At 47.2% G+C, this 26,321-nt stretch overlaps 1 protein-coding gene across 2 annotated transcripts in view; it reads left to right on the forward strand.

Annotated features, from left to right (window-relative positions):
• LOC137640031 (activating signal cointegrator 1 complex subunit 3-like) overlaps window positions 1–26,321 on the forward strand; it is a 410,828-nt gene that overhangs the window by 183,854 nt on the left and 200,653 nt on the right. For both annotated transcript variants that reach the window (XM_068372399.1, XM_068372400.1), the window contains exons 11-12: window positions 16,456–16,656; window positions 24,300–24,489. In XM_068372399.1, coding sequence (XP_068228500.1) covers window positions 16,456–16,656; window positions 24,300–24,489 — 391 coding nt within the window. The remainder of the gene's footprint in view (window positions 1–16,455; window positions 16,657–24,299; window positions 24,490–26,321) is intronic.

Consider the following 26,321-nt stretch of genomic DNA (forward strand, 5'->3'; position numbering starts at 1 on the left):
TCAACTTGAATGTTTTGATGTGTGTGCTCTGGATGACTTTACTTTCACATTTTTGTCCTTTGGGCGGTAGCTATACCAAATGGTTAGACCATATAGTTGGGAGAAAGGAAAATGATACCTATGTGAAGAATATCAGAGTATTTTATGATATGATTGGTTCGGACCATTTGCCAGTAGAAGCTGAAGTGGTTGTTGATGCTGGAAGTCCTTGTACACCATCATATTTAGGTCCTGAAGACAAAAAAAATAGGTACTATGTTGACTGGGATAAACTTTCTTCAAATGAACTTTGTCTTATTGGAGCAAATGTGATGTCTAGAGTGGGTAGCTTTGTAAGTAATGCATCATTTGACTGCTGTTCTTTGAGTTGTAGAGATTTTAAACATCTCAGGGAAATTGATTGTTTTTACTCTGCACTTGCAATGTCTGTAAAAGAGGAAAGCTCTCCTTACTCAAGGGCAATGAAGAGAAAATGTAAATATAAAGTAATACCTGGATGGAATCGTAATGTAAAATGTAAATACAAAACTGCCAGAATGGAATATTTAAAGTGGTTGTGGTCAGGAAAAATACATGCTGGCCCAGATTTCGATCAAATGAGGGGAAGTCGCAAAATATTCAAAGAGGCATTAAATGAATGTAAGGTAATGAATTTTCTGAGAGGTCTTTATCGATTCAAGAAATATTTGAGGACAAAGATATGAAACAATTCTGGGGGGATGTAAAGAAAAAGAATAACAAAGCGAAACAATCAGAAATAATTGATGGGGAAAATAATATAGAAAATAAAATACAGATTTTTAATAATAAATTTCTATCGTTTGATTTAAACAGTTCAAATGAACTCCCAGAAAATGAGCTACCATTGAAATTAAATGAATATTGGATAAATAACAGAAAATTCAACATTAAGATATCATTAGGTTGATTAAAAAACTTAAGAATGGAATTGGTCATGATGGAATTCATGCTATTTTATTGAAAAGGGGTAGTGATCAGTTTTTGAGTTTGGTGACTTCCATGTCTCTGCAGACTGGTTTAGAGACTATGACAAGCATTACAGACACCCCAGATATGTACATAGTCTTTGCCAAATCTCATTTGGCAACAGTCACCAAGGATTTGTACAATTTCATTAAAGCCAGAAGGGCTTGTAGGGAGTTTGTGTTCGCTTCTGCTACAGTGAAGCACTAACCAAGGAAGCTGATAGCTTCCAATATCTGGGGATAAGACCTCTTCCCAAGTGAAGTGGTCAAAAAGGTCGTAGATAAAGCCGCTTCGGAGAATAGGAATCTCCTCTCCAAATGGGGCTTGTCCTCTAAAAGGAAATCTTCCGCTGATGAGGGTCCCCAGCTGAAGAACAAGTCAAAATGACCAAGAGTGCCCTCTAGGCCAAAGCAACAGCAACAGCGTCCCATGACCACGGTGCCCCAGACGGTGGCACAACCAACCACCGCCTTTCAACTGGTGCCCCAAACGCTGGCGACCCAGTCGCCCGTGTTCACCCCAGTATTTGAAAGGCAATCAACTACCCTTAAGCCGAAGTCTCGAGGTTCCTTTCGAGGATCCTCTAGACGCCCCTTCCAACAAAGGTGGACGTGGCCAAGGAGGTAAGTCCTCCAACCAGCACTCCAAATGAGATGCTGTCGGTAGGAGGGAGATTTCTCCACCTCCGGGATCGTTGGACCTTCGATCCATGGGCCCACAGCCTAATCAAAAAAGGACAAGGGTGGAGTTGGAGCTCAACTCCACCAAACTTCCTTCAGTTCTTCCAACACTTAACCCCCGTACTGGAAGAATATGTTTAGGAACTCTTGAACAAAAGAGTTATACGGAAGGCAAAGTCCATCAGATTTTAAGGAAGGCTATTTTGTGTTCTAAAAAAGGATTCAGAAAAGCTCAGAGTCATTCTGGACTTATCACCATTCAACAAGTTCATAGTGAACCACAAGTTCAGAATGCTGATGCTTCAGCACATAAGGACCCTTTTTGCCCAAACGGGCATTCACAGTCTTTATAGACATGACGAATGCATACTGGCATATTCCAATCAATCGTCAAGTTTCCCCCTACCTAGGGTTCAAACTATAGAAAGTACGTTTTCAGAGCCACGCCCTTCGGCCTAAACATAGCCCCAAGGGTATTCACAAAGCTTGTAATTACAGTCATTCACCAACTACGCCCGAAAGGAATCCAGGTGGTAGCCTACCTGGACCATTGGCTGGTGTGGGCAGCATCCGAGGAAGAATGCATGCAAGCCTCCAAGGACGTGATCTAGTTCCTGGAACACTTAGGATTCAAGATCAACTTGAAAAAGTCTTGGCTTTCTCCGGCTCAAAAGTTCCAGTGGCTGGGTGTCCATTGGGACCTACAGTCACACTGCCTTTCCATTCCATCAAAGAAGAGGAAAGAGATAGCAGGATCTGTCAAAAGACTCCTTCAATCCGACAGGATATCAAGAAGGCAACAGGAGAGAGTGTTGGGGTCCCTCCAGTTTGCCTCAGTGACAGATCCAGTATTGAGAGCACAATTAATAGATGCATCAGGAGTTTGGAGAAAATACGCATCAAACGCTCGAAGAGATCTACAAAGAAGATGAGATGGCACTTGTCAGCAGTCCATCTTCAAGGGTTCCGCAATGTGACGGCGGACGCTCTATCCAGGGTCAACCCGATAGAGTCCGAATGGTCTCTAGGTGCAAGATCATTCTCTTTCATAGTACGCAAAGTCCCAGGAATGCAGATAGACCTCTTCGCAACGAGCGACGACAAGAAGCTACCCCGGTATGTAGCCCCGTACGAGGATCCTCTAGCGGAAGCGATAGACGCAATGTCCATAAATTGGAACAGATGGTCGAAGAACTACCTGTTCCCTCCAACCAACCTTCCATTGAAAGTCCTCAACAAACTGAGATCCTTTCGGGGGACGGCAGCAATAGTGGCCCACAAGCGGCCCAACAGCGTTTGGTTCCCTCTGATAACAGAACTACGCCTGAAGCTGATCCCGTTGCCGGAACCAGTTCTGACTCAGCAAGTGCAGAAATTGACTGTCTCCGCTTCATCAGAGAAAACCCAGAACCTTCATCTCATAATTTTCTCACCCTTGCGGTCAAGAAACGGCTTGGGATTTCTAGATATAGTATTAACTTCTTAGAAGAATACAAGTCAAAGTTAACAAGAAGACAATATGAGTCTTCCTGGAAGAAATGGGTGGCCTTTGTCACGGCAAAGAATCTTGAGGAGATTTTTACGTATTTCTGCTTGTCCTTCTTCATCCATCTGCATGAACAAGGTTTAGCAGCTAATACGATTACTACATGTAAATCCGCCCTAGCCAGACTAATACTATGCTCCTTCCAGGTAGACTTCTCTAATGAAATCTTCAACAAGATTCCAATAGCCTGCGCTAAACTTTGGCCTGCAGCTCCTCCAAAGCCCATTTCAAGGTCTTTGGATAAAGTTCTACACTTACCATCAACCCTGAACAATGAAGATTGCTCTCAGAAAGACTTGACTCAAAAGGTGATATTCTTATTTGCACTAGCCTCAGGAACCAGAGTTAGCGAAATAGTGGCCCTCTTGAGGGATGATGGCCACATTCAGTTCACAGACAGCGGAGAACTGAACCTCTTTCTGAATCCGACGTTTCTCGCCAAGAACGAGCTGCCCGCTAAAAGATGGGATCCCTGGAGAATCTGCTCTCTGGAGGAAGAAGCATCCCTCTGCCCAGTAGAATGCTTAAAGGTCTATCTTTGTAGAACTTCAGACTTTAAGGGAGGTCAGCTTTTCAGGGGAGAGACTTCTGGTTCAACGTTATCCTTGAAACAGATAAGGGCGAAAATCACCTATTCATACGCAGAGCGGATCCAGACAGTACACCCACAGGTCATGATCCGAGAATGGTTGCCTCGTCTCTGAATTTCTTTCAAATAATATCGTTTGAAACCCTGCGTGCTTACGCTGGTTGGAAGTCTTCCAGAGTTTTCTTCAAACACTACGCGAAGCAATTACAAGAAATAAAATTTAATGTGGTAGCGGCAGGCAGTGTTATTAAACCTGCTGCTTGATTACTGCGAAGAACGGTGCACTAATTGGGACTTTAGTGAGGGTGTACATGATAGACTTTTAAAGTATATTATGTTGAGTATTGTGTTTAGGAAGACACCATAGACTGTTCTATCTATACAGATGACATTAAGCATAATAAGCTAACACAAGTGCCAGGCATTCTTATATGCACAGTGTTCCTAGTAATAACTGCATACATAGTGAAATATTATATTTCCCTTTGAGTGGCTAATGTTTCCTTTCCAAGTGAAACTTGTTTATTTTCTGTTATTACTGTTTATGCTTTTACGCAGTATTGTTCAGCGTAAGATGTAATTGATTACAACCGTGATTTCTATTTTTGTATTAAATAATGGAAGGAATCTTTGCGTCTCTTTCGCCTCAAATATTCAAATTTATGTATAAATCAGAGCATCTTTGATTCTCTAAATATTTAAGGAAATATTGGGGAACTATGGTTTCTACCATTCCAAGCAAACAGGTAAGAACTGATTGTACTAACTGTTTATCTTACTGATTTAAGGTTTCCTACATGTATACAAACCTGTCTGTCTCTTTATATCCAGACTTGGGAGGATTCAGTAACCTATACAGGACTATACTATCTAAGTACAAATTATGCTTTATGTATATAATGACACTGATATACATACTGTTTGCTAGATTGTTCATTGAACTCACAATCCTCGGGGTTTTTTCTTAAAGTCTACCTAGACTTTTCCCTGTAGGGGCCAGGAAGAACCGACATATTTTATGATCAGTTATTTGATGTGTAACGGTAACATCAAGTGTCTCTGGTCCAGAAGACCAAATAGAAAAAAATATTTATCTCGAGATAACGGCATTATTGGAAATCAACAGATACATTAATGCTCAGGTAAACTTCCATCAGGACGACATGGCCTGAGCGAAAAATCTATTTTTGGGTGAGGTAGGCATGTCGTCCTGATGGCCCCACCCTCTTTTTGACAGAAGGATAATGAATCCCTCCCTATGGTACTGTATCTGCAACACCTACAAAGCTACAAAGAATGGCTTGGTGGCGCCTCGCGGTGGCGATTCGGCACACTATTTACAGTACAGTAGGAGTGTCGAGAGCTCGCCTCTTTAACGACTCTCCTATATTCTTTCCACTTTTTCCCTCTCGAAGCGAAAACGCTATTGGGGGTGTAAATAGCTATGAGACGTGTCAAGAATATGTCCTCTTGATATTACGTGATATCCCTTTTTAAAGATTTTTAAGGGATATTCGCTCCAGCAGTTAGAATTCTGGGTACCTTCGGTAAATTTTCTGGGATATATCGCTGTAGTCACATATAACCTAGGAAGCTACTAATGAAGGAACTTCCATCAGAACGACATGGCTACCTCACCCAAAAATAGATTTTTCGCTTCGCTCAAAATCATATATATGTATATATATATATATATATATATATATATATATATATATATATATATATATATATGTATATATATATATATATTTATCTATCTATCTCTATATATATTTATATATCTATATATATATATATATATATATATATATATATATATATATATATATATACACATACATATATATCTATATATCTACTGTATATATCTATCTATCTATATATATATATATATATACATATATATATATATATTTTTTCTTTATAAAATTAAGCTTTTTCAATTCCAAAGATTACTACTGCTAAGAAAGAAATAATTAGAATTTAAAAAATATAAAGGTTTTCTTCCCTCAGAAACCCATGAAATATAGAGGAATCCATGATGATAATTTTCTGGTCATGTGGTATCTATATTCATAAATCTGCGATGTACTGAGGTAGCGATCTTAACCTAATCTATGTGAACTTCGCTATAGCGAGGGCTTTCTTGATAGCTTTTTGTCTTTTGTTTGTTCCGTAACCGAAATTCAAACCACGCTATTTACATGGGGTATTACTTTCGGCGTAGCTGAAATGGCGAGCCATTAGATTTTTAACGAGGGTTAATTACCCTCTGGCTAGCTAGCGAGGGGGTAGGGGAGAGGTAGCTAGCTACCCCTCCCCCCTCACACACCAATGTACTGATTCACTTCGCTTTTGGCTCTGACGGTGGGCAGACGTCTCTGTCCCGTCCTCGCATGGCAGCCATTAATGTTTTGTCTTTACTTAATTACTTACTTTTCTTATACTTAATATATATGTAAACATTCTTATGTTTATGTATATATTTGAGTGTAGAAATACAGTAAGTTTCCTTTTCAGTGTTTGTGCTGTGTGTGTGTAGTGTACGACAACTTCTCCGTGTGTAGTGTACGACAACTTCTCCGTGTGGTTCCAGGCCCCCACAGTGACATTTCATGGGTCGCGATCTCTCCCTTGGTCCTTCGGTCCTCCCTTCAGCGGGCGCCGTGGGGAATCGTCATCGCTGGACTTTGTTTATTATTCTGTTTTCCCCGCTGTTCCTCCTTCCCTACGGGGAACTTGGACTATCAGCATAGGGAACATGGGAGTTTAGTTTGACTACGGTCTCTCTCTCTCTCGAGGTCGTTCACCCTTTTATTTCTACTACGTATTACGGTAGCTTCCTTCCCGTTGCAGGTTGAGTTGCTTCTCCGTTTTTTTGGTCTCAATTATTTTAATGAAATCTAATTGTATTTGTTAACTTTTCAGCCTCTGTGTAGAACGCTTCCCTTCGGGGTTCATTCGTTCTTCTATTATTGAACATTCGTAGATGAATTACATAATTATAATTATTATAATTGTTAGAGTGGGCGCTGGAGAGGTAGAAGGTGTCATTGGGAAGTATGGCATACCTGGTGAAAATGAGAGTGGTGAGAGACTGGTAGATATGTGTATTGAACAAGAGATGGTAATAAGTGCTAGCTTTTTTAAAAAGAAAGATAAAAATAAGTATACATGCGTAAGAGTGGCAAATGGAAGAGTAGTAGAAAGGGCATTAATGGATTATGTGTTGATAACTACAAGAATGTTTGGAAGATTGAAAGACGTGCACGTGTTTAGGGGTATGGCTAACAGTATGTCTGATCATTTTTTGGTGGAAGGAAAATTAGCTGTAGCAAAAGAGTGGGGGAATAGAGTAGGTGGATGTAAAAGGGAGCTAGTGAGGGTTGAAGAGCTAATAAAACCGGGGGTAAAAAGTAAATATCAGGAAAGGTTGAAAATGGCATATGACGAGGTGAGAGTAAGAGAAACTGGTAATTTAGAGGAGTGGAAGTTAGCAAAAGAAAATGTTGTTGGGATTGCAAGTGATGTATGTGACAAGAAGGTTGTTGGAAGCAGCATGGGGAAGGGCAGTGAATGGTGGAATGAAGGAGTGAAGGTAAAAGGGGAAGAGAAAAAGAGGGCTTTTGAAGAATGGCTGCAGAGTAATAGTATAGAGAAGTATGAAAAATATAGAGAGAAAAATGTGGAAGTAAAGCGCAAGGTACGTGAGGCAAAGAGGGCAGCTGACCTGAGGTGGGGTCAGGGATTGGGTTAGTCATATGAAGAGAATAAGAAGTAGTTTTGGAAAGAAGTGAAGAGAGTAAGGAAGGCTGGCGCAAGAATTGAAGACAGTGAAAGATGGAAATGGAAGGTTGTTAAAAGGAGAGGAGGCAAGGAAAATGTGGGCGGAATATTTTGAAAGTTTACTGAATGTTGAGGATAATAGGGAGGCAGATATAATTGCTGTTCCAGGTGTTGAGGTGCCAGTGATGGGAGATGAGAATGAAAAAGAGATACAATAGAGGAAGTGAGGAGAGCAGTAGATGAAACGAGAGTAGGAAAAGCATCTGGTATGGATGGGGTGAAAGCTGAGATGTCGAAGGAAGGGGGTGTGACTTTACTTGAATGGTTGGTGAGATTGTTTAATATGTGTTTTAGGTTGTCAATGGTACCAGTAGATTGGGTTTGTGCATGTATTGTACCACTATATAAGGGTAAGGGAGATGTGCATGAGTGTTGTAATTCAAGAGGTATTAGTTTGTTGAGTGTAGTTGGAAAAGTGTATGGTAGAGTAATGATTAATAGGATTAAGGATAAAACAGAGAATGTAATCTTGGAAGTACAGGGTGGTTTTAGAAGAGTTAGGGGTTGTATGAATCAGATTTTTACAGTTAGGCAGATATGCGAGAACTATTTAGCAAAAGGTAAGGAGGTGTATGTTGTGTTTATGGATCTGGAGAAAGCATATGATAGAGTTGATAGTGAAGCAATATGGAATGTGATGAGGTTATATGGAGTTGGTGGAAGGTTGTTGCAAGCAGTGAAAAGTTTCTACAAAGGTAGTAAAGCATGTGTCAGTATAGGAAATGAAGTGAGTGATTGGTTTCTGGTGAGAGTGGGGCTGAGACAGGGATGTGTGATGTCGCCGTGGTTGTTTAACTTGTATGTTGATGGAGTGGTGAGAGAGGTGAATGCTCGAGTGCTTGGACGAGGATTAAAACTGGTAGACGAGAATGACCATGAATGGGAGGTAAATCAATTGTTGTTTGCGGATGATACTGTACTGGTAGCAGACACAGAAGAGAAGCTTGACCGACTAGTGACAGAATTTGGAAGGGTGTGTGAGAGAAGGAAGTTGAGAGTTAATGTGGGTAAGAGTAAGGTTATGAGATGTACGAGAAGGGAAGGTGGTGCAAGGTTGAATGTCATGTTGAATGGAGAGTTACTTGAGGAGGTGGATCAGTTTAAGTACTTGGGGTCTGTTGTTGCAGCAAATGGTGGAGTGGAAGCAGATGTATGTCAGAGAGTGAATGAAGGTTGCAAAGTGTTGGGGGCAGTTAAGGGAGTAGTAGAAAATAGAGGGTTGGACATGAATGTAAAGAGAGTTCTATATGAGAAAGTGATTGTACCAACTGTGATGTATGGATCGGAGTTGTGGGGAATGAAAGTGATGGAGAGACAGAAATTGAATGTGTTTGAGATGAAGTGTCTAAGGAGTATGGCTGGTGTATCTCGAGTAGATAGGGTTAGGAACGAAGTGGTGAGGGAGAGAACGGGTGTAAGAAATGAGTTAGTGGCTAGAGTGGATATGAATGTGTTGAGGTGGTTTGGCCATGTTGTGAGAATGGAAAATGGCTGTCTGCTAAAGAAGGTGATGAATGCAAGAGTTGATGGGAGAAGTACAAGAGGAAGGCCAAGGTTTGGGTGGATGGATGGTGTGAAGAAAGCTCTGGTTGATAGGAGGATAGATGTGAGAGAGGCAAGAGAGCGTGCTAGAAATAGGAATGAATGGCGAGCGATTGTGACACAGTTCCGGTAGGCCCTGCTGCTTCCTCCGGTGCCTTAGATGACCGCGGAGGTAGCAGCAGTAGGGGATTCAGCATTATGAAGCTTCATCTGTGGTGGATAATGTGGGAGGTTGGGCTGTGGCGCCCTAGCAGTACCAGCTGAACTCGGTTGAGTCCCTGGTTAGGCTGAAGGAACGTAGAGAGTAGAGGTCCCCTTTTTGTTTTGTTTCTTTGTTGATGTCGGCTACCCCCCAAAATTGGGGGAAGTGCCTTTGGTATATGTATGTATGTATAATTGTTATAATTCTGTTTTTATTACAGTTCTCCGCCTTCCCCCCTTCCCGTGAGTGTCAGTGGGGGAGGATGGCGCATTCCTGGTGCGTAATTCTTATGTTCTTTTCGCTGTGGGTTCCTCTTCGGAGTTCCCCTGAGGGAATGAATGTTAACTAATTATTTATTTCATTTTCACAGTTAACTATCCAGTTTTTCATTTGCCTAATTTGCCAATGAAGCAGAGCTGTCCTGTTTGGGCTTGGGCAGTCTGCTGTTGCCGCCTCCTCTCTAGGACTTCGTCATGGAAGTGTTCCCTTCTCCTAGGAGTTCTCCCGCGACAACTGTCACCCCTTAGTTCATTTAGAACGCTCAGGAGGTTCGCCTCATAGGTGGGTAACTTCCCTTCCGAGGCAGTTACCTTCCCAGGTATGAGTTTTTTTCCTTTCACGGGGGGGGGGGGACTTCTCTTATCTTAATAATTCCTGGTTGGTTTTTCCTGGTCCTCGGGTGGTTATGCTCTTGGTGCTGAGCGACTGCTTTTGTAACCATGCTCAAGGGGCTGAGCGGTTGCAAGGCCGGACCTTGGAATTCGTGCAATTTTGCTCTCGGTGCTGAGCGGTCGTACTTGAGCAGCTGCAGGAGCTCCTCTTCGGAGGGTTGCTCTTTATGGTCAGCTTGCTGATCCAACGGCCCTTAGGGGGGCCTTCATCAGTTCTTCATGTCTCTGCTACGAAGTGTTCACCTCTCTCGTTCGCGAGAAGGACACTCATATAGAGACTCCTCTTCGGAGGACTCCCCTGCTGTTGTTGCTGATGTTGAAGGCTCAGTTCCCCCCTCCGAACATCCTTCGAGGGGGCAGCTGAGTCCAACGGTCTCTCCTGCGAGTGTCTCTCCCCCTCGGGGGAGTTCACTAACAGAGACTCCTCTTCGGAGGACTGATGATGGTGCTCCTGTCCGTGGTCGTCTTCATCTTCAGCCGCAGAGGATCCTCCTCGACGAGAACAGACCGTTGCAGCTGTTTCGCTAGACCTTTCGGCAGATCGTTTGCGATCTCCGACACCTGCCAGACCTTCTTGTCTTCCATCTCCGTTCCTGGTCGCAGATGTGCAGTGGGCGCCACTCCACCCCGTTTTCCAACGGGTGCTGGTCCCTTCGGGGCAAATGGCATATTTCACGATGTGAGTAAGTCCCTTTAGTGTCAGGTTTTTACCGGTGCAACCTCGTTCTCCTGTGCGGTCACGTGGAGTAGTTCACAAATACTCTCCTGCTGTGGACCAGACTTCTGTTGAATCAACGCTCCAGCGATCTCTTGTAGCTGAGTCTCGGAGTAGATCTCCTGATCGCCATCGCTTCTGGGACCTTCTGTGCGGCTACGCGCCTTGTGCACCAACGGTCTCCTGAACGCCCACGATCGCCTGCTTGCCAGCGCACATCTGATCGCCCTTTTCTGATATGCGCAATGCGCGCCAACGTTCGCCCTCGCGCCCACGATCTCCGGATCTGGACGCAAGCAGGGAGATTATTTCTTCGCTGAACTTCACGTTCACCTGCTCGCCAGCGCACATCTGCGGTCCCTTTCTACCAACGTTCGCCCACGCGCCCACGATCTCCGAATCTGGGCGCAGGAAAGGAGTTTATTCCTTCGCCTCCTCGCCGACGATCTCTCTGGTTCTGCACCTTTGCTCATATCTTCTGGCCGCGCATATCTCCTGGCCACGCAACTACTCGCCTACGATCCCCCGGTTCCTGCCTCGTCGCGCGCAGTTCAAGAAGTTCCTATGCTAGCGCACAGGCGCTCAGAGGTTCTTCTGGACTCGCAGCGCCCTTCTGGAGTTTTGCGCCAAGCGCGCCCACACGTGGTTCCAGTTCCAGCGCTCACGCGCTCGCCAACGCGCCACCATGCTTCCACATCACACCGCGCCGTCCAGTAGGCCCCTAAGCTAGCGCATGGGCGCTCACAGCAACCCTGGGCTCTCCTTGCGCTCCAGCGATCTCCTAAGCGCCCGCGCAATTCTTCGCCTGCGCGCAAGCGTTTTTAACGTGCCAACGCTCCCACGCTTCAATCGTCGTAGGTTTCCTACGTGCCTACGCGTTAACTCTCATGTACACGATCGGTCGCTATGCGCCACGGCTCAACAACGCGCCATCGCTTGCCAACGCGCCATCGCTTGCCAATGCGCCATCGCTTGCCAACGTGCCTTCGCCCGCTTACGAGCCATCACTCGCCAAGACGCGCCGTCGCTCGTCAACGCGCCGTCGCTCGTCAACGCGCCGTCGCTCGCTTACGCAGCATCGGTCTCCCGGCTGCCTGCGCTCGCCCTTACGACCGAGCGCCCTCTCGCCCACTCGCCCGAGCGCATGCGCTCCCGCGCACATGCGTACCCATGTTCGATTTTCCATCGCGCGAGCGCCAGCGCAATTTCGTCCGCGATTCCCTTCGGGTTTCGCAACACGGGCAACCTGGCGAGTCTTCTGGAGTGCGTACTTCCAGATCATTGTCGGCATGATCTCTCACTTGTAGGCGCAAAGCAGGGCACATGCAGGAACAGGAAGAAGCTTCAGAGAGTTCTGGGCAACATTCTTCTCATTCTTTTCAGGCAAGGCCCATCATCTCTACTCCTCAGGATCACCTGATCCCCTTCCCTCCTGCGGGTCGCTGACACTGCGTCTGTCAGCCTTCAGCAGAGGAGGTACTTCAAGATTATGGGGAAGCCTGGTTTACCTCTGCCTCTCCACCATTCCGTGGAAGGGATTCCAGGGGAATTTCTCTCGAGAAATTCTTCGCCCGGAAGAGGACTTTCTCGGCTTCGGAGATCTTGAGCCAGACGAAGGCCGCAGAGTGTGCCATGCCGGCCACTTCGTGGCTGGTCGTCTGGCTTGGATCTCCGGGCATCCTGTTGTTATCCGAGGACTTATCTAAGGAGAACACCAGGAAGACCATGGAAACTTTCCTCCTCTCGGGCACGAGCATCATCGTTTTCCGGCTAACCAAGTTTCGAACTTGTGGGCAAACTTGATGTTGGAGCATTGAGATGCAGTGACTGAGAGGTTCTTCTCAAAAGTCTCAACCGTAGTTATCGGCAAGCTCAGACACTCTTCCATCCTTGGAAAGAGCTTGTTTGAGTCCAAGGACGTGGGATGGACAGCTGAGAGGTAGAGGAAATCAGATCTCGATTCGCCCCTCCAAAGGTGCTTACATCCGGACCCTACAAGCCTCCAGCGCCTCAACAACAACAGCCGCGACGGCCTAGGACATCAGAACCGGCTCTGACGGCAAAGACAAGGTGTCTAAACAGCAGCCCCCTCCTGTCAGGGACAAGAACACGAAGTCCTCCTGGGGAGGCAATAATCCTAGAGGGAGCGGCCGAGGCCGCAGACGCTAGGATTAGCACCCCCCTGCTCCCCAGTGGGGGGATACCTATAGTTGCGTGTTCAGGTGACAGCAACTCGGGGCCGATTCCTGCACGATCTCCGTGATCAGCCAAGGATATCGCGTCCCGTTGATAACATCTCTACCTCCCCTGACAGCGAATCCAGTGCACTGAGCCCCTATGCCATGGGATCGGCAAAGGGCTAGCCCTTCTGGCAGAATTCGAGACCATACTCTAGAAGATGCTCTCCATAAGGTCGTCGACTGCTCCCCCCGGCTTCTTCAGTCGACTTTTTCTTGTAAAGAAGGCATCTGAAGGCTGGAGACCCGTCATCAGCTCTGAACAAGTTTGTCGAACAAACTTCGTTCAGCGTGGAACAGCAGAGTCGTTCAGACTTGCGGTGAGACCACAAGTCTTCAGGTGCACACTGGATCTGAAGGACGGGTACTTCCAGATCCCAATCTATCTGTCTTCCAGGAAGTACTTGAAATTCAGCCTAGACAACAAGAGCTACCAGTTCAAGGTGCTGTGTTTCAATCTCTCCACAGCACCGCAGGTGCTCACCAGAATGTTCACCCTGATATCTTCGTGGCCATACATGATCGGCATCCGTCTCCTTCGCTATCTGGATGACTGGCTAACCCCGGCAGTCTCGGAATCGACCCTTCTTCAACACAGAGGCAAGCCTCTGGGACTTTGCCAAGATCTAGGGATCATGGTAAATCTCGAGAAGTCTTCTCTGCTTCCATCCCAACAACTGGGATATTTAGGCATGATGTTAGATACCAATCTCCACAAGCCTTCCCATCAGTCGACAGGATAGCAAGGCTGAGGAGAGGCGCAGAACCTTTCCTCAGACGAGGAGAGCTTCCAACCCAATCTTGGTTACGTCACCTTTTCCTCCCTGACCTGTCTAGTTCCAAACGGCCGCCTCAGGATGAGATCCCTGCAACGGCGGCTCAAGTCCCGGTGGAACCAAGGCAACGATTCCCCGGACACTCTGGCCCCTATGGGACCTGCGGAACGAATGGACCCGCAGTGGTGGTTGACCTACGGGAACCTTTGAAAGGGAGGGGATCTTCTCGTCCTTACCCCGCATTTGATGCTGTTCTCGGACGCGTCAAAAGAAGTGGGGGGGGGGGTTGGCGCCCACGTTCTGAACCAAAGGATCTCAGGCCTATGGTCAGAATCAGAAAGGTACCTTCACTTCAATCTGCTAGGAATGAAGGCCGTATATCTAGCCCTTCAACAGTTCCAATAAACCCTGGCGGATCACTCCGTGAGCGACAACACCACGGTAGTGGCTTATTTCAACAAGCAGAGAGGTACCTTTCATAACAGCTTTCCCATCTTGCAGTAGAGATACTGAGATGAACCGTTTCCACTCAATACCACTATCGGCTCGCTTCATTCCGGGCAAAGGAATGTGCTCTTCGCAGTCTGAGCAGAGCCTCGCAGATAGTGAGTGTCGAGTGGTCTTGGGGACCCCTAGTAGCCAACAAAGTCCTGACTTTGTGGTCCTGTTCGCGACAGCCTTGAACTTCAAGCTGCCGCTGTACTACTTCCCTAAGGCACTCTGGCAAGATGATTTCCTACAACGGTGGGACAACATCCACGTCTACGCCTTCCCACCGTTGTATCTGGTGAGAAGAGTGCTCAACAAGACCAGATTATCGGTCAACCTGTCGATGACCCTGATAGGTCCGCTACGGCATCATGCAGAGTGGTTCCTGGACCTTCTGCATCCCCTGACAGGACTCCCGAGAGAGCTTCCCCCATGACACGAACTACTCGAGCAACCACACTGCAACATCTGCCACAGAGCCATAGCATCGCTTCGGCTTCATGCCTGGAGACTATCTTGCATTCCCTCACAGAAAGAGGAGTTCCACAACAAGTTGCGGAGTGGATGTCTCAACACCTGCGAAAGCCATCCGCAGGGGTCTACCGGGCCAAGTGGAGAGTCTTCTGTGGTTGGTGTCGTGGGAGAGGTATCTCTCCCCTTGATGCCACTATTCCAGCAATAGCGGAATTATTGTATACCTGCGGGAGGGAATGCGCCTTTCGCTCTCGGCGGTCACTAGTCTCAAAATCTTGGAGCCCGGACCCTCGGTTTGACTCCTTCAGGATTTCGAGTCTCCGTTCTGTAACAGAGGACCCAGACCTTCTCCTACTATGCCCAGTAAGGAGTCGGAAGTGTTTTCTTAAGAACAGCTGGAGTTCGTCCTCACGTGCCCCGTTTGGGAGCACAGGAAGGACAGAGAGGAGGGTCACCAAGAATACCTTTTCAGCCTGGATTCGTAGGGTCGTCCATCACGCCCTGAATCCAGACCCTCCTCCGTCACGTCACCTTAGGGCACGTGACGCCAGAGGCATCGCAACGTCCCTGGCCTTCAAGAGTAACTACTCTGTGACGCAGGTGCTACAAGCTGGAGTCTGGAAGCGTCAAACGACCTTCACAGCCCACTACCTGCAGGACGTGACCCACAGGAGCTTCGATACATTTTCTATCTGCCCTGTGGTGGCTACACAATAGCTGGTCTAAACCTCAGGCTCCTTAATTGACAGGTAGCAGAAGGTTGAGGGCATTGTTACCCGGTTTTAGACTGCATGAATGAAAGAAGTTTGTCTGGCCCTTACTTCTTTCTTCATCCTCCCCTCTCTTGGGGAAAGCAGCATCCTGGGTTCTCTGCATAGGTGACCTCAAACCTCTGCAGGTAAACCATGCTTCCTTTTGTTCCTTGTATTAAGGTAATACTGTGGCGTCCCCCATACCCTGACGAGGTGGTATTGGGAACGTCCTAGCCTAGAATTCCATCTAAAGGATTTCAGGTCAACTCCCTAGGACAAGTCACACTTCATCCCTCCACATACAAATTTATGTAGGCCGCGCATTCCTTTCGGAGCAAGGAACTTGCGAAGTGCAGGGACTCTTTTTCTCGAAGTGCTGTTCACTCGGATTCTGAGTCCATGGGCAAAGCCTAAGCCAGTAAGGCTGGGACTTTCCATCCTTCCTAAGGGGTAAGTCACCCCATGTAAATAGCGTGGTTTGTATTTGGGTTACGGAACAAATGACAAATTCGGAGATAATCTGTATTTTTCCTAACCATATTTTACACATATTTTCCAGCCAGCCTTGTCCCCCAAGGCAAGTCCTACCTCTAAGCGAAGTGAATCAGTTCACCGGTGTGTGAGGGAGGAGGGGTAGCTAGCTACCTCTCCCCTACCCCCTCGCTAGCTAGCGAGAGGGTAGTTAACCCTCGTTAAAAATCTAATGGCTCGCCATTTCAGCTACGCCGAAAGTAATACCTCATGTAAATAGCTAAGGTTTGTATGGTTAGGAAAAGTTCAAATTATCTCCGAATTTGTCATGTTTAGTGGTAGAATTATTTGCGTATGTAAAGGCATTATATGGCGAGCTATTAAGTAGTTTTATGGTGAAAATTTCTTGATTTTTCTCATTAAACAAATCTTTTCTTTTAAGAAATTAGGTTTTGAATAAAGAATTTTGTTTCAGATTGGCCAGATAGCCTTCCAAGGATGTAAGAATCTGAACCGCATTCAGACAGTCGTGTATCCTGTGGCATACCACAGCAATGAAAACTTGCTGGTGTGTGCCCCGACTGGTGCGGGTAAAACAAACATTGCGCTGTTAACAATAATCAATATTGTTAAACAGCACATTGAGAATGGCGTTATTCGGAAAGACAAATTCAAGGTTAGTAGTCAACAGAAAGCTAATTTAGAATGTTTAAGTTTTATGTAGTATAATTTTACCCTAAGAAGAGAATTGCATAGAATGTTGAAATTTAGAATTATGAATTGGTTTTCTTTGTTGTATTGTTACTGACTTATTTATGAATTCTAATTTGAAGGAAAGATATTTTGGACCTGAAGATTGGAGTTTCCTTTAAGAATTTTTAAAACTTTAATTATTATTTGTTCCAACACGGAGTAATTACCTCGAACTACTTTCTTAGAAGTATCTTGGATTCTCCTCCCAACCGACCAGAATTATGTGTAGTTTCCCCTATCTCCGTTTTCTATTGTGGGTCTCTCAGTAGTGGATGAATACGCGCCCTGAGGCGACCCGGGTCAGTGAGCGTGCGTGGCCAGGTCTCGGTCACCAGTAAGTTTCTGGTTGCGACGTGATTAACATCTCGCCGCGCTCTCTCATTCCGCGCGACCCTTTGTGTCCCAATGCAGTACCCACGCGTTCAACCCTAACCTTATCCACCTCTTTCCTCTGTGTACCTGTGTTGTTTGGTGCTTTAGTTTTCTATTATGGAGCATCCTTGCCGTTGCCCCGGGCCTATGGCCGGTAAATCTTGTGGTGCGTTTCTGTCTAAGCCGGAGGTCGATCCCCACACTTTGTGTTCTTCGTGTAGGGGCAGTGTTTTTAGACCTTCAGCCACGTGTCTGGAGTGCGAGTCTTGGTCCGAGATCCAGTGGGTTCTCTACGGAACCAAGAAAAAGAAGGCAACCAAGAGATCGCCCAAGAAGGCTAGCATCTCCTCGCCCTTAGCATCGCCCGATGCCCCGTCGGAGAAGAGTTCTCTGCCGCCTTCCCCTACCCAGAGTAGGGGACGAGGTAGTCCGTTGCGGGGAAGCGGCCCATTGCCCTTCCCCAGGAGTCTGATATTCCTGATGTGGGGGATGTTGTGACGGTACAGGCATGTGGGGTCCTGATGGGGGGTTGGGAGTGTGTTCGCCAAAGATCCGATGTGGGGGAAGCCTGCTCCGGCCCTTTCCCCCGCATCGTGGTTATGTGTTTCAAGTGCTTCAGTGACCGAGGGAGAAGCGGACAAAGAATCAGGCTCATCGAATTCAGACTCCATCGCTTGGACGGCCCCCATGACGCCCTTCAGGTCTCCTATGAGATTAGAAGAAGAGTTCGACAACTGGTTCGCCCCCAAGAAGGCGCCTCGGTCTCCCCCGGCGCCGTCGTCAACGCTCCCACCTGTCTTTTTGCAGCCCCCTTCGCCAGTGGAACGACACGAGGATCCCCAAGCAGCATCGGATGTCTCGGTAGACTCAGTCGGCTCCTTTTCCTCCCCGTCATCGTCCTCCTCCTATTCATTGGACTCGTTCTCCTTGGAAGATGAAGGCCCTAGAAACTCGAGGAAGAAGCGGGAGAGGTCCCGTAGGAAGAGGTCTCGCTTCCGCTCTGCCCACTCCAGGAAACGTGCCAGAACCTCCAAGAAGAAGTACAAGTAGAGCCGTTCGTCAAGGGATAAGTGGGTGCGAGTCACAATCCCCCGGAGCGAACTTCTCAAGGCTGCCTCCGCTCCGGGCGCCTCCGGGTGGCTCCCTAGAGCCGCTTCTTCACCCTCACGACATGGGTCCTCCTGTAGGCCCGACCGTCGCCAGAAGTCGACCCACCAGGTGGCTTTCGCCAAGCATAAGTCCTCGAAGGCACCGGCTCCATCCGCCCACCGGAAAGAGCCGCTCCTTCAGCCCGGCAGCATGGGCCCGGCTCCCGGTCCCTCGACGGCTCTCCCCTAGCGTCAGGGCCACCCAGCAGGTCTGGGGAAGTCCATGGCTCCGCGGAGCTCCGTTGGAGAGAGTAGACCCATGACGGCTACTCCAGTCCTAGTGGATCCGCCCGCTCTGTAAATCGCCGCTCCAGTGGTTCACCGTGAGAAGAAGGATCTGGCCTCCCACGCGGCGCCATCCATTATCGACGAAGCTCCCCATGTGGATGACCAGGTAACGGAAGGCCTCATAGATGGAGGAGAGTGCTCTTCAGCCGATGTCTCCTCCTACCGGAAAGTCTTAGCCCTCATCAGGCGACACCACAGGCTGGACGACCCTAAGCCTTCAGCGGAGCAGGCATGGCTCTCCGGACTGAGCAGATTGGTGGACAACCCAGTCCAACAAAAGCCGTCCCTTACCCTCCCTCTGGCATGGGACGTGAAGCTGGGAATGGACCACATTGATAAGTTCATTGCCAGCCAAGCGGACACCCTCAGGAGCCAGAGTTCCTCCAAACTCCTGCCAGTACTTAGAACGCAGAAACGCTTCTACGTCCCGGATGGTCACCGAGGAGGTCCCCGTGCAATCGAGGCAGCTATTGCCACCCTGAATCAAGGAGCGGCAGAAGACAGGGCATCCTCGGCCCCGGTGTGCTTCTCGCCAGCAGAAGCCTCCATGATGGAGGATATGGCCAAAGACCTGGTCAACGTCACTTCTTGGTTGGACTGGTGGGCCTGCACCCTGGTGGGGTTTCAGTCCTCACATGACCTCTCCATACCGGAAAACCAGTCCTTGTTACGGGAGTTGATCAGCTCGGGGGGAAAAGTGTTAAAATTCTTCACCTTTCAGTCCCTCTCGCAAGCAACCAACTGGGTCCTTCGGAAACGGGACACCGTCTTGAACAAGTTGCTCTGTAGGTTACCCGAGCGAGAGGCGAGGTTGCTGAGGAACTCGCCGGTGTGGGACAATTCCGTTTTCCCCCCTTAAAGTGGTCTAAGAGGTGATGGAGAGGGTCAGGAAACTCAAAGAGGTAGGGGAGCACAGATCCCCACCTGCAAGACGTCCGGCTCACAGGAGGTCTGCACCAGACGGCCCCCACTCATCCCATTCTTTGGCAGTCCAGCCAAGGAGAGAATCCCCGTCTATGTCTTGGCACCAAGCCCCGCAGCCCCCCCGTAGGGGAGGTTCAACACCGCAAGCCTCCTTTAGGTCCGCTTATTCCAACTCCAGGAGAGGGCGCTCCGGCCGCGCCTCTAGGAGAAGATAGGCAGAGAGGCCCCCTACTCCTGCTGAAGCCTCAGGTAGGGGGATGCCTCAAACACTCTTGGCAAGCTTGGCGGGGCTACGGAGCGGATCCGTGGACCGTAGCGGTACTGAAGGACGGGTACAGGCTGCCCTTCCTAGCGGACCCGCCCCCTTTAATTCCGGACCAACAGGACTAGTGGTTGGCGCCCAAGGACCCCTTAAGAAGAGCGGCATTACAGAAGGAAGTGTCGGCCATGCTCGCCAAAGAGGCGTTAGAACAGGGGTGGGGTTCTACAGCAGACTCTTCCTGGTGGAGAAAGCGACAGGGGGTTGGAGGCCGGTCATAGACCTGTCGGCCCTCAACAAGTTTGTGTGCAAGACCGACTTCAAAATGGACACCCCGAAGGGGACTTCATGATGTCCTTAGACCTCAAGGATGCCCACTTCCAGATCCCTGTCCACCCCTCCAGCAGGAAGTTCCTAAGAGTGAAGTGGGGTACCCAAGCGTTACAGTTCAGAACGCTCTGCTTCGGGCTGTCGACAGCCCCTCAGGTCTTCACGAGAGTCTTCACAACAGTTTCAGTCTGGGCACACGAACAGGGCATCCGCCTGATTCGTTACCTGGACGACTGGTTGTTACTTCTCAGCCTCGGAGGGAGTACTGAGGGAGCAAAGCGCGAAGCTTCTACGATTCTGCAAGGACTTGGGTATCACCATCAACCTGGAAAAGTCGCAGTTGACGCCCTCCGCCATGATAACCTACCTGGGGATGGTTCTAGACACCCACTTGGTGAGGGCCTTTCCCTCCTCAGAGAGGTTGGACAATCTGGATCGAATACTTCAACCCTTCCTAGCAGACCTGCCGAGGAGAGCCAAAGACTAGCAGAGGTTGGTAGGCCACCTCGTGTCGTTGGAGAAGTTAGTCCCCCAGGGGAAACTCAAACTGAGAGTGGTTCAATGGAACCTAAAGGAGCTCTGGACCCCGGGGGAGTCCCCGCACAAAATAGTCCCAGTGTCCCCAGAGACAAAGGAGATCCTGAAGTGGTGGCAAGACAGGACGAACACCCTTGAGGGCATACCCTTCACGATCGATCCTCCGGAGATGCTGTTGTTCACGGACGCATCGAAGGAGGGATGGGGAGCCCATCTTCTCGACGAGTCAGCAGAGGGGAAGTGGTCCCTCGAGGAGAAGTGCCGCCACATAAACGTGCTAGAGCTGATGGCTGTTGAAAGGGCATGCCTAGAATTCGTCCATCTACTCCGGGGAAACACCGTGGCTCTGATGTGCGACAATGCCACGCTGGTGGCCTACGTGAAAAAAGCAAGGAGGACTGAAGTCGAAGGACCTGTGCAGTCTCACAACACAGTTCCTGAAATGGGCCTCAAAGGAACAAGTCGACGTCAAAGCCAGGTTCATTCCAGGAAAGAAGAACGTTCTAGCCGACGGCCTCAGCCGGATGGGTCAAGTGGTAGTGTCGGAGTGGTCCTGACACCCCGAAGTGACCCAGACGGTCATCCTGAAGTGGGGGTCGCCAGTGATGGACCTCTTCGCCACGAGACTCAACGCACAGCTTGTGGTAGTGTCGGAGTGGTCCTGACACCCGGAAGTGACCCAGACGGTCATCCTGAAGTGGGGGTCGCCAGTGATGGACCTCTTCGCCACAAGACTCAACGCACAGCTCCCTGTGTTTTGTTCTCCTGTGCCAGATCCAACAGTGGCGTTCGAGGACGCCTTTCAACATCCTTGGGACAACCTCGACGTGTATGCCTTCCTTCCCTTTGGGATGCTCAGACAAGTCCTCAACAGAGTAAGACGGCCAAACAACCTGTGGATGACTTTGATAGTGCCCTGGTGGCCGGAAAGAGAATGGTTTGCAGACCTAAAGGAACCGGCGCGCCTCCCACCATGGCCCCTTCCAGACAGGCGAGACCTCCTCCGTCAGCCCCACTCCCAAAGGTTTCATGAAAACCCTCGGTCCCTCCGCCTACACGCATGAAGGTTATCGAGCGGCTCCTGAAGAGGGAAGGATACTCGTCGAAGACCGCAGCAAGAATGTCGGGTTACCTGAGACGGTCTTCTGTCGCAGTGTACCAAGCGAAGTGGACCACTTTTACTAAATGGTGCAACTCACAGAACATCAAGGCGTTGGAGGCCTCCATTCATAGGATAGCGGACTTCCTAGTCTATCTGAGAGATAACGTGGGTATGTCTATTCCGGCCATCAAGGGAGTTCGAGCGGCCTTGGGCCAAGTCTTTCTCCTCAAAGGCTTTGATCTAGGAACTTCCAGACAAATCTTGATGCTCATTAAGAGCTTCGAGCAATCTTGTTCCCCCCGCGCCTCTAGAGTGCCCCAGTGGGATGTGGCCAGAGTTCTGAAAGCTCTGTCAGAGCTGCCCTTCGAACCCCTTAAGGATATACTAGACAAGGAGCTCACCCTCAAGACTGTCTTCCTTTTAGCACTAGCATCAGAGAAGAGAGTAAGTGAGATCCATGGGTTGTCGTATGAGGTCTCGCACACGAAAGGCTGGCGGGAGTTACGTTTCAGGTTTTTGCCCGATTTTGTAGCCAAAACTCACAACCCAGCTTACTGGGACCCTAGGTTCGAGGGCTTTTCAGTGCCAGCGATTCTGCGTTCAGACAACCCAAGAGACTTGTTATTGTGCCCAGTCAGAGCGGTGCGAAAGTACCTGGAAAGAACGTCCAAGCTTTGGACCGGAATCAAGAGTCTGTTCGTCTCATCGGGACTAGTGAAGAAAGCAGTCTCCAAGAATACCGTTTCCTTCTGGTTACAGCAGACGATTATGAAGGCTTACGACAGCACAGGAGTCTCCCTTCCGGGAAAGCCGAGACACCATGATATTAGGGGCCTGAGTACTTTGTTGGCTTTCAAGAAAAACTTGGCGGTGGGCCAGATCCTGAAGGCAGGCACTTGGTCCAGTCAGTCCACCTTTACGACTCACTACCTCAAGGACTGTTCTAGGAAGTCTTTGGATGGTTCCTCTATTGGTCCCGTCATTTCTGTGCTCCAGAATATTTAAGGTCATAGCCCCCGGGAAGCCGTGGGCGGTAAGTCCAAGCGACACAGGTTCCTTCCTTACCTTCCCCCTTATTACCACTTCCCCTCCTTTCCCCTTGTTCCCTTGCTCCTGCCGTGAGGAACACGTTCAGATGAAAGCATCCACGTCCGAAGATTCTTACAGAGGTGAGTTACTTAGATACTAAGATAGTTTTTTGCGTAGTTTTCCTTAACTCTCATATTCCGTTTTGAGGTTAGAAGAACCTAGCCTCTTATCTAGGTTCGATCCTTTTTCCAGCAAGACCACTCCCACCTCTTAAAGTATAAGTTTCCTAAGAAAGTAGTTCGAGGTAAGTACTCCGTGTTGGAACAAATCACAAATTTTAAGTAATTTGTATTTTTCTTAACAGTACTTACCTCAAACTACTTTCGGGTTATGGCCCACCCATCCTGCCCCGAGTGTCTTACAGGACTTTGATACCATATCTATCATAAACTTACTGGTGACTGAGACCTGGCCACGCACGCTCACTGACCCGGGTCGCCTCAGGGCACGTATTCATCCGCTACTGAGAGACCCACTGTAAAAAACGTAGATGGGGGAAACTACACAAAATTCTGGTTGGTTGGGAGGAAAATCTCAGATACTCCTAAGAAAGTAGTTTGAGGTAAGTACTGTTAGGAAAAATACAAATTACTTAAAATTTGTGATGTTATTAAAATCATTCTCATGTTTATAGTACTTTTAATTCATAGCTATAACAGTTGCTCGTATTGAGTAAAATTAATCACCTCGATATTTATCCAATATTTTGCGCATTTGAAAACTATCTTATAAATTTGAGGTAGTATTTTGTTATGTATGTAGTCTGGATGAATTTGCTTTAATAGTTTTAATTCTTTTTTTTTTATTCTTAAGTGTTTGATTCATGATTTTTCTTCTATTTTACATCGCTTAATATATTTCTCACAATTATTAGCAAAATTGATTAAAGGATTATTATGAAATGATTTTTTATTGGAAATAAGATTAAATTACTTATGAAAATGGTGAAAAATAGCTGAGGTAACATGACAAACTCATAAAAGGGGAATCCTGTAGATACTTGAGTGTGACATTGTTAATATTATTATTGTTATTATTATTATTATTATTATTATTGTTATTATTATTATTATTATTGTTATTATTATTATTACTATATTTATTATTATTATTATTATTATTATTATGATTATTGTTATTATTATTATTACTATTACTTGCTAAGCTACAACCTTAGTTGGAAAACCAGGGTACTGTAAGCCCAAGGCTCCAACTGGGAAAACTAGCCCAGTGAGGAAAGGAAACAAGGAAATAAGTGAACTATAAGAGAAGTAATGAACAATCAAACTAAAAAAATTTAAGAAAACTAACAACATTAAGATAAATCTTTCATATATAAATTATAAAAACTTCAAAAAAAATAAGAGCAAGAGAAATAAGATGTGGGAGTGCTCTTTTATTGTGTGAACTAGGACTGATTAAGAACCACAATGTATCTTAATCAAGGTAATAGATACGATTGATATGGTTTGATTTTTTATTTTATAAAGTCCTCTTTTTTTATTGTCTCATTCTAGATTGTGTACATAGCTCCCATGAAAGCTCTCGCTTCGGAAATGTGCAAATACTTCGGTAAAAGACTGGAACCACTGGGACTTACAGTTCGGGAGTTGACGGGAGACATGCACCTGACGAAACCCGAGATTATGGCAACGTCTATGATAATCACAACGCCAGAGAAGTGGGATGTGACAACCAGAAAACCAGGTTAGTTTTGAGCTGTCATGATAAACATTTGACTGAAAAATCTAGAATTAAAAATATTTTTTTTTTACTCACTAAAAATTTTGGAAGCAAAAAAGGGATTTTGACGAAGGAAAAATCTATCTCTGGGCGAGAGACCTGTGCCGCCCAGTGAAATGCTCCTTTAGCACCATTTCTAAGGTATATAACTGCTATATATTACCTAGCATAGGAATGCTAGGTTGAACCCAGCTCGCTCACCTATATAAGGTGTCGGTATAATAACTGGGGCGTGATATATCACAACCAGAGGTCTCGCACCATTTAGATATCTCCTTCTCAACATCCCCAATACAGCGACGTGCTGTTCAACGCCCACCACCGCACGCTACTACCACCAACTCAACCCACGCCAGTGACGTCACTCCTTTCATAGCACCATTGCTGTTCGCTGTTGTATTTTTTGTTGCTGTATTTTCGGTGTTTTTTCTCCACTTTTGTGCAAGATATCGGATTCCCATATCTCCCCATCTAAGTTAAGTACCAGATCTATGAGTTTTGAGCATTTGGAGGTAGCATTGCCCTTATTTTTACTTTTATTAAAGTTTTTGTTTCTTCTTCATTCGTCGGCCCCGCTCTGCGGCAGCCTTGCTGGCTAGCTATCTCCTTCGCTCGTTCTTAACGTCTTACAATTAGTCTTCTATACTGATTGTTTTTTGTTTTGAACCTTCTACTCCGGAGTTTCTCACCGATTACACCTCATTATTTTGATATTATTATTATGATGATATGCTACGTATCATAGTTTTTGAACTTCGGGTGGCTTGCTTACTTGCCTTCGGGCGCGTTCCTAGATGGATTTTGCTACTGCGATATGGTGTTTTTTATCTAGTGTTATCACTTTTACCATCTAGTTATGTTTATCGCTTTAGTTCGAGTGGAACTCTCGCAGGGCAGTTTTTATTTTATTTTTGTTTTCCTACCGATCGGCATCTACCCGATGTAGAAGTTATATTGGCACCCCTGTCCAGCGCGGTTCCTACCCGCACTGGAGGGCTCGGCTTGTTTTTCTCTCCCTGCCATTCCCCTGCGTCCCTCTTACTATTTTATTTTAGCTTGTGCATGCCTTATAACCTAGTTCAATGTGTCACATTATTTTACATTATTTTAAATTTTGTTATCCGTTTATGATCATTCCGTTTTGTTTTTTCGTGGTCCATCGGTCAGGTTGGTATTCCTGTCCTCTCTCAGTCCCACGTGATTGCCTCGAGCTCCCCTATTGGCTAGCTCTCGCTACCTCCTCTCTCTCCCCCTTTCGGTGTATGGTCCCCCATACCCCATCCCCACTCCAGGGATACCTCACGTCTCTCAGAGACTTTGGAGTCAGCTGTTTGGCCTTACGGGTCGAGTCCTCTCTTTCCCCAGCCTCCCCCCCCTCCCCCCTCCCATCCCGCTCCCGGGATACCTTCTGACTCACTCCCCCTCTCGGAGCGGAGAACATTTATCGAGGTGTTAGTCTAGTACGCTCATTTACATGCCTTGTCATAGCCATTTTTCCTCCGCCGCTCTGATTGGCCATCGGTCGGCGGGGGAGATCTTGGCTGTGTATTGGTTTATTCAGTGTTATTCCCTCCGTTACGTTCCGCACCCCACGGGACCGCTACGATAATAGTCCCTTTAACGGGGAATCCCGTTAGAGTTTTTATTTTTGAGTTTTATTGAGTTTTGTCATTGCTTTTGTCTGTTCGTTAAAGTCCTTGTGGCTGGCAGGGAGTCTTTGGCTCCTCCCTCCCTCCCTTTTCGACTCGCCTACCCCGATAAGCTGGTTGTGACCCCCCGGTTCCACCTCAGTTGTC

Source organism: Palaemon carinicauda, chromosome 4, assembly GCF_036898095.1.
Source record: "Palaemon carinicauda isolate YSFRI2023 chromosome 4, ASM3689809v2, whole genome shotgun sequence".
NCBI lineage: Eukaryota > Metazoa > Arthropoda > Malacostraca > Decapoda > Palaemonidae > Palaemon > Palaemon carinicauda.